The 8,401-nt window shown below is 34.4% G+C and overlaps 1 protein-coding gene across 1 annotated transcript; it reads right to left on the reverse strand.

Annotated features, from left to right (window-relative positions):
* Positions 1-76: 76 nt before the first annotated feature.
* Positions 77-8,280, reverse strand: LOC106474248 (tuberin-like). Its single transcript, XM_013934937.2, has 5 exons — positions 8,081-8,280; positions 6,519-6,658; positions 5,948-6,026; positions 3,410-3,501; positions 77-1,230 (listed from the first exon to the last, which is right to left on the reverse strand). Exons 1-5 carry the CDS (start codon positions 8,085-8,087, stop codon positions 1,024-1,026), a joined length of 525 nt encoding a protein of 174 aa, XP_013790391.1. The 5' UTR covers positions 8,088-8,280; the 3' UTR covers positions 77-1,023.
* Positions 8,281-8,401: the final 121 nt, after the last annotated feature.

The following is an 8,401-nucleotide window of genomic DNA, read 5'->3' on the forward strand; positions in this document are numbered from 1 at the left end:
AAAGTTGATGTACGTGTCACGAGACATCATTCTGTTGAAAGTTGATGTACGTGTCACGAGACATCATTCTGTTGAAAGTTGATGTACGTGTCACGAGACACCATTCTGTTGACAGTTAATGTACGTGTCACGAGACATCATTCTGTTGACAGTTAATGTACGTGTCACGAGACATCATTCTGTTGAAAGTTGATGTACGTGTCACGAGACATCATTCTGTTGAAAGTTCAACTCACCAAAAGAAGAAATATACTATACTCATGCAAGGAAAATACTGGATAATAATATTTGGGTCTAAATTAAATGCGGGTTTCCCAACAATCACTTAAAGTATGTATTAATTAACTGTTCACACAAGATAACCAATAAATATATTTCTTACCAAAATCTATCATCATCTTATCACAGAAATACTTCCAAAGCAATTTCTTTCCTCGGGCAACATTGCTAACGAATAATAATTACATAAAAATTATCATCTAAGGTCAACTACTACATTAAACAGTCAATATCTAAATTTCAGAACGTTTCTGATAGTGGAGAAATTTACGTTTCTGTATTTAATGGGATTGAATATTATTAAGTAGACTTGGAAAAGGCAGCAAGTATTTAATGATTCCAAAGTTTCCTTTTTCTAAATGTCATAAAAACAGAATCGACCAAAACATTTATTCTTAAGCTGTTATAATAGGGTATTAGCACTATGCACGAGGAGACACGCGTGCATAAACTTTTACAATATAGTGTCTGTAAGGTTGGGAATATAAAAGTAGGGTTAAAATGTCAGGCAACAGTAAGAAGACAAAGGATCTTCATAATTCTTGGTGTTTGAATATCATGAAACTCACCCAGCTTCACACATTAACTTTTTTTCCAGATCATGGCCACAACAGGATAGCAATAAGAGAGAATGGCAAGAATAACGAAAAGTTTCATTGCAGGCAGAATGCGACACAATAGATTTTAGCTTATTAAATCTACTGCAGTGTACTCTTTGGAAATAGAAAAACCACCCCCTTATTCTCAGGTATAGTCCGTGAAGTCTTCGGGATGTTTATGGTGAGAGTGATACGATGAGCTACTGTTTGAAGAGTCCATGCTTGAATCGTCAACGGGAATTTCCTGCAGAATTTTCGTCCTGAGTCGTTTGAGCTGTCTTAGGCGTTCCAGCCAATTGGAGATGTAAGGCTCACTCGATGATGTGGTACTTTTGAAGATAGAGCACGCCAGCTGTGGACAGAACCCAGAGTATTAAAAACAAACTTTATTTTAGTTCATCTACGGTTGACACATACATACATACGAATAAATATCCATGTTAATGATGTTAGGAAAACACACAGGGTTAAAAAAAAAATAATCGGTTGAAGATAAAAATGATGAAAACAATGCACTTTTGAAAGATGGACTTTTTTTTTTCATCAAGAACAAACAGTTTGCCCCCGCTGAAGAAAGGTCCACCTTTCGAAAGGGTTATAGGGTTTTTGTTAACTATCTACATTACACACAGTTAAGTCAAAACCCAGTCAACATCTATACCACTAATACTCCAAGTCAAAACCCAGTCAACATCTATACCACTAATACTCCATATGTGATGAATTAGTCCAACAGTTTTTAATTGGTAAACCTTAAGATTTTGCTTTTCAAGGAGGATGTGGGGGTGGAGGGGGTTATATTGAGTTAAACAAATAATTTAAATCAAACTTCTCACAATTGGAGTGTGTCTTATCGATTGTAATAGCTAATTTCTATATGGTGAGGATCAACAAAAAATATTGCCACACAGTGAGATGACGGAAGTTTTCGTTACCCAATGACACTCGTTAGTTTATTTTGTTAAAGATTCTTCATAGCACTGACGTATATAAATCCATCTATTATTGGTTTATGTTTGCCATACATTCAAGCCTCTCAATATATTATTTTAATTATAACTGGTGAAAGAAAAAAGGAACTGAAATGTACTGCATATAAACAAACACGTTTCTATCGTATTCTTTGGTCAAATAAGTTTTTAAACACTTTTTAAGCTAACACACACAGAAATAACACACAATCCATCTAGCAAAGTAAGGGTTTAAAATTAGTGGCTATCTTATTTTTGTTTTTTTTCATTTGTTGTTAAGCACAAAGCTACACAATGGGCTATCTGTGCTATGCCCACTATGGGTATTGAAACCCAATATTTAGATTAATAAACCCTCAGGTTTACCACTAAGCCACCAGAAGATAACTGGATTATCAATTTATTTTAGAATCTTTGTGAAAACGTATACAGACTAGAGGGAAGTAGCCATCCCTAAGTTTGAATAGATGGGCTAGAGGGAAGTAGCCATCCCTAAGTTTGAATAGACGGGCTAGAGGGAAGTAGCCATCCCTAAGTTTGAATAGACAGACTAGAGGGAAGTAGCCATCCCTAAGTTTGAATAGACAGACTAGAGGGAAGTAGCCATCCCTAAGTTTGAATAGACAGACTAGAGGGAAGTAGCCATCCATAAGTTTGAATAGACAGACTAGAGGGAAGTAGCCATCCCTAAGTTTGAATAGACAGACTAGAGGGAAGTAGCCATCCCTTAGTTTGAATAGACAGACTAGAGGGAAGTAGTCATCTCTAAGTTTGAATAGACAGACAAGAGGGAAGTAGCCATCCCTAAGTTTGAATAGACGGGCTAGAGGGAAGTAGCCATCCCTAAGTTTGGAGAGACTAGAGGGAAAGCAAGTTATACAACAGCACCCACCACTAACTCTAATCAAGGAGTGGGATTTGACCACCACTCTTATAATGCACCAAAAGTACGGAGCATGAGTGTGGCATAATGGAATGTGAATCGGGGATCCTCGGATTCATAGTCTGGCACAGTGATCACCATGTTACGTTGGATAATTTAACTCTACATAAAAACTTACATTTGTGTGAAGAGCCAGCTGCCTTACATAGATCGACAGACTGTGGTCTGACACAATATGAGGATCACAGTGATCACCATGTTACGTTGGATAATTTAACTCTACATAAAAACTTACATTTGCGTGAAGAGCCAGCTGCCTTACATAGATCGACAGACTGTGGTCTGACACAATATGAGGATCACAGTGATCACCATGTTATGTTGGATAATTTAACTCTACATAAAAACTTACATTTGTGACACAATATGAGGATCACAGTGATCACCATGTTACATTGGATAATTTAACTCTACATAAAAACTTACATTTGTGACACAATATGAGGATCACAGTGATCACCATGTTACGTTGGATAATTTAACTCTACATAAAAACTTACATTTGCGTGAAGAGCCAGCTGCCTTACATAGATCGACAGACTGTGGTCTGACACAATATGAGGATCACAGTGATCACCATGTTACGTTGGATAATTTAACTCTACATAAAAACTTACATTTGCGTGAAGAGCCAGCTGCCTTACATAGATCGACAGACTGTGGTCTGACACAATATGAGGATCACAGTGACCGATAATCTCCAGGAGTTCTGAAATTATAAAAAATCAGCACAAAATTCACGGTTATAAATTTCAGTAGTCAGAAAGAAAAGTTTAATAATGTCAGTTTACAGTAAAACAATTAAGAACAACGGCCTTCAGTGGTTTACTAATCTTTGGTTTATTGTTTGTTGACTGATCTAAAAAGGACCTACGTTATTTTATAAATCTATTCAGTGTTCTATTTAGTTCTAACTATAGAAAACCCAAAAGACATAATACCCAGGGAAAAAAAATAAACATGTCAAAGTAGTGAAAACAAGGTTTTAAATGTGAACTTTACCAGTGATAGTTTACGAAAAGCATCTTAGGTATGTAACACAATATGGTTTCGAATCATGGTTAGCTAGGTAATACAATACAGTTTTGAAACACCTTGTACGATAAAGATTTTTCTGAATCAAACTTATGATTTTAAAAGTACTTCTGGTTCCACAAGGACAAGTTAGTTTTTAAGATATAATAATAATAAAAAATGACCTTAATAAGTACAATCACCACCGGTGAGTCTCATTCGTATCAAATTCAACCTTCTGCATTTCACTCTGCATTAATAAAACTCTCTCTGACTAATTTGTCTCACCAGCAACGTGTACACACAGCGTAACACAAGACTGTGTTAGGTCTATGATAACATAACACTGTGCTGTATCTTTAAAAGCACACTTTTTTTCTGCCGAGTTACGAATGTAAGTCACAGCTTTGGGTAAAGAAATATATTGTTCTCTTTTAATATTTACAAACTAATTGATGTGGTGAGAATATAGTTTTAAAATTAAATTCACTATTTTAAATATCTTATGAAGTAATAAAGCCAGTGTAACAACTAGTTTTGTGTGATCTAACCTATAAAAAGCTAGTGTAACAACTAGTTTTGTGTGATCTAACCTATAAAAAAGTTAGTGTAACGACTAGTTTTGTGTGATCTATCCTATAAAAAGCCAGTGTAACAACTAGTTTTGTGATCTAACCTATAAAAAGCTAGTGTAACAACTAGTTTTGTGTGATCTAACCTATATAAAAAGCCAGTGTAACAACTAGTTTTGTGTGATCTAACCTATAAAAAAGCCAGTGTAACAACTAGTTTTGTGATCTATCCTATAAAAAGCCAGTGTAACATCTAGTTTTGTGTGATCTAACCTATAAAAAGCCAGTGTAACAACTAGTTTTGTGTGATCTAACCTATAAAAAGCCAGTGTAACAACTAGTTTTGTGTGATCTAACCTATAAAAAGCCAGTGTAACAACTAGTTTTGTGTGATCTAGCCTATAAAAAATCCAGTGTAACAACTAGTTTTGTGTGATCTAACCTATAAAAAGCCAGTGTAACAACTAGTTTTGTGTGATCTAACCTATAAAAAGCCAGTGTAACGACTAGTTTGGTGATCTAACCTATAAAAAGCCAGTGTGCGTCACGTCATGCTTGATTTCTTGAAATAGGAGGAATCATAAAAGCCAAAACTCACTTATCCAGATAGACTGAATCGAGTACTGTCTACTTATTATGATTTTAGTGATAGGGGTGCAAAGGGGCCATAAGGAGGGTGGTTATACTATTAGGTTATACTTTTCTCGCTAAGCAAGATGATATAAAAGTCATTGTTAGGACGTAGTGTTATCAAAACGCACTGGCTTCGATATATATTAGAAGTTGTTTATATAACTGAATTTTACCAATAATTATTCTATGAATACGCCACAAATTCATTTCATGAATGATCTTAATTTTGATTGGCTCACAAAGGAACTTACTGACGTTTGACTTCACTGTAATTTTCTGCCTCTTTGTTGGTCAAACTTGATTTCGCAAGTGTATTTATTTCAGTTAGCCATGAAATGTGAGGTTAGGGTATATTATGGGGTGGGGGGTCGTAGTACTTGCCCCATCATCCTTGACAGGCTATACACTAGTATTACATAAGTAGCTTGTTGTCCATTTCTCACATGGGTTGTGATTTGGTTAACGTCAACTTGTGTATACTGAATTTGGTTAACATCAACTTGTGTATACTGAATTTGGTTAACATCAACTTGTGTATGTTGAATTTGGTTAACACCAACTTGTGTATGCTGAATTTGGTTAACACCAACTTGTGTATGCTGAATTTGGTTTCATATTATTTATTATGTCACAAAGTAGGCTTACCTATTGATTTTTGATTATTTACTGTATTCATTGTTTTTCATGTTATCCCAGTAAGTAAAGTTCTTCTGTACTTGTGTAGCCATACGTACAAAATAGTGTTGTCCAGATGTCACAAGTTGTCGCGAGCTGAACCGGTTTCAATGAAACTCGGGTGGACGCTACCACAGATCGAGTTTAACTGGGTGTGCAACCTGATGAACAGTTCGTGTTTCACAGCCCTTTACAGTTATACCAATACAATAAACTACTCTGTGAATCGGATGAAGATCAAAATGTGGCAAGTTTTCTTACCTTGTTTAGTTTTAACTGTAACAATATTACTGTTAAAGTCTCCCGGTTGGATGATGACACAAGCATATACAAACTGGCCCTAAATGGGTATAGAGAGAGAGAGAATGAGTGGCATACTTCTAGAATTAAATTAATTATTCATACACAATATTTAAAAACAAGATAAATCAGAGAGAACAACTTATGGTGACATTTGAAAGGCTCTATACAATGGTTTTACCTCAACTGCTTAAAAATAAACGAACGCTTTCTCTACTGAAACAACACAATTTTCATTCTATTACAAGTTTATAGATTTCTTAAAGGTACCGAGCAAATATTGCCATACATAATAAAACACTAGTGAAAACAAATAAAACTTTAAATACACCATTTTAACTCCACTACTGCGAGACCTTTTGTTTCGCAGATAAAATAAAAAATGTTTCTATCTTCCTAAACTGGCACTTGTCCAAATGTTTCATATTTCACAAAGCACAGAATAACATTAACTGTAAGATGGCATTATTACTTCTTTTCCTTGTCTCCACCATTGTAACAATGAAATGAAGCCTTTTTTAAAACTTCCTACCTTGATAGTTGTGATACTGTAGTCTTCGTCACTCTCGTTATACACGATAGTAACATAGTTGTTTCCAATGTGTCGTTTCTTGGAGTTGCAGGAAGGGTCTGAAGGATTATTTGGTAGTAACGTAGCCACATGAAAAATTACTAAAACACACAAAATAGTAAAGTTATGTATACATATTTAGTATATTTGAATCTACATGCTAGTTCTACAGGAGACTTGACATCAAAGTAGAACTACAAATAACTACCAAGCAGATGCTAAAAAAACATACATTATTTTTAAAAGTCTTGTTAAAAAATGGACATTAATTATGTTGTTAAAAACATGTTAATTATGTTGTTAAAAAACATGTTAATTGTGCAAGTTTTGTTATCCCTACAATTGGCACCATATGTTGTTGCAGGATCAAGATTAATGATAATAGTTTTTATCTAATGATTAATCTTGTACTCAACCAGAATTCTTTTAAACTTTGACAAATAACACTTTACTCAACTAGAATTCTTTTAAACTTTGACAAATAACACTGTACTCAACCAGAATCCTTTTAAACTTTGACATAATCTTGTACTCAACCAGAATTCTTTTAAACTTTGACAAATAATCCTGTACTCAACTAGAATTCTTTTAAACTTTGACAAATAATCTTGTACTCAACCAGAATCCTTTTAAACTTTGACAAATAACACTGTACTCAACCAAATTATTTTAAACTTTGACAAATAATCCTGTACTCAACCAGAATTCCTTTAAACTTTGATAAATAATCCTGTACTCAACCAGAATTCTTTTAAACTTTGACAAATAATCCTGTACTCAACCAGAATCCTTTTAAACTTTGACAAATAACACTGTACTCAACCAGAATTCTTTTAAACTTTGACATAATCTTGCACTCAACTAGAATTCCTTTAAACTCCAACAGAGTATTGCAGTCATTCTTGAGATTGAAACAACACAAAAACAAACAAACTCAAGTTGTGTCCTAATACAGATCCATTTCTTGACTAATTTTGGCAAGAAGAAATTAAAACTTTTAACTCTCACGTATTTCATATACATGAAGTAAACATTCATAACCAAGGTAAAAATGATTGTTTGATTTTAGTTTTAGGTAATGATTCAAGTCTCTCTAAGTTTGGTCATGCTCTCTGTTTATATGGTTTTAATTTAAAAAGAAATACATTTTCTTACCATCACATAGTATATTAAAACTACAAACTGAAGAATTAAACAACAACCTGATATAATTTCTAAAGCAATAGGGATCTCGTGACACACAACTACTGTAGAGAAACAGATAACCATGGTAACATACAAACAATGCTGTTAAACTTATGTTAAAAGATCCAACAAACAGGTTCTTGTTAAATGCCTAAACATATTTATAAATACTACTAGAATAAGACAGTTTTGATCATAGAAAACGCAAACTGTGTCGATTTAACTTACTAAGGATGTGATTTATAAGGTTTGATTACAAGAACTACGATTAATGTGTCGGTACTTGCTTTGTAGTATACTCTAATCATTAAGATAAAATCATGAAAACAACAACGTACCCTGCATCACGTCGTCCTGCCAACTAAAGGCATATTTTCCATCTTCTCCATCTACATCCAAGCCTCCTATGTAGTTGGTTTGAGGATCGACATCTTTTAGCCTAAGTAGGGTCCCCAGGTTTTGTAAAAACTTGTTGTATCGTAACGATCCAAACTGGTTACCGAGGATGGCTGCTTCATTGTTTGCCTTTTCAAATGAGGAACAGGATACTGAGGGTCACTAAGTTAGTCATTTAGTCATCCTGATACTTGATCATGTCTTAGTGACACATGATCAAGTATCAGGATGACTAACTTAGTGACACATGATCAAGTATCAGG

Source organism: Limulus polyphemus, unplaced genomic scaffold (assembly GCF_000517525.1).
Source record: "Limulus polyphemus unplaced genomic scaffold, Limulus_polyphemus-2.1.2 Scaffold6991, whole genome shotgun sequence".
In the NCBI taxonomy this organism is placed as follows: Eukaryota; Metazoa; Arthropoda; class Merostomata; order Xiphosura; family Limulidae; genus Limulus; species Limulus polyphemus.

Excerpts from the sequence above, each read along its gene's own strand:
- LOC106474248 (XM_013934937.2), bottom strand. Across the intron at positions 6,027-6,518 it reads ACAGTATCACAACTATCAAG|GGCCAGTTTGTATATGCTTG; the intron begins GTAGGAAGTTTT and ends ATACCCATTTAG. Across the intron at positions 1,231-3,409 it reads AGCTGGCTCTTCACGCAAAT|CTGGCGTGCTCTATCTTCAA; the intron begins GTAAGTTTTTAT and ends TTCTGTCCACAG.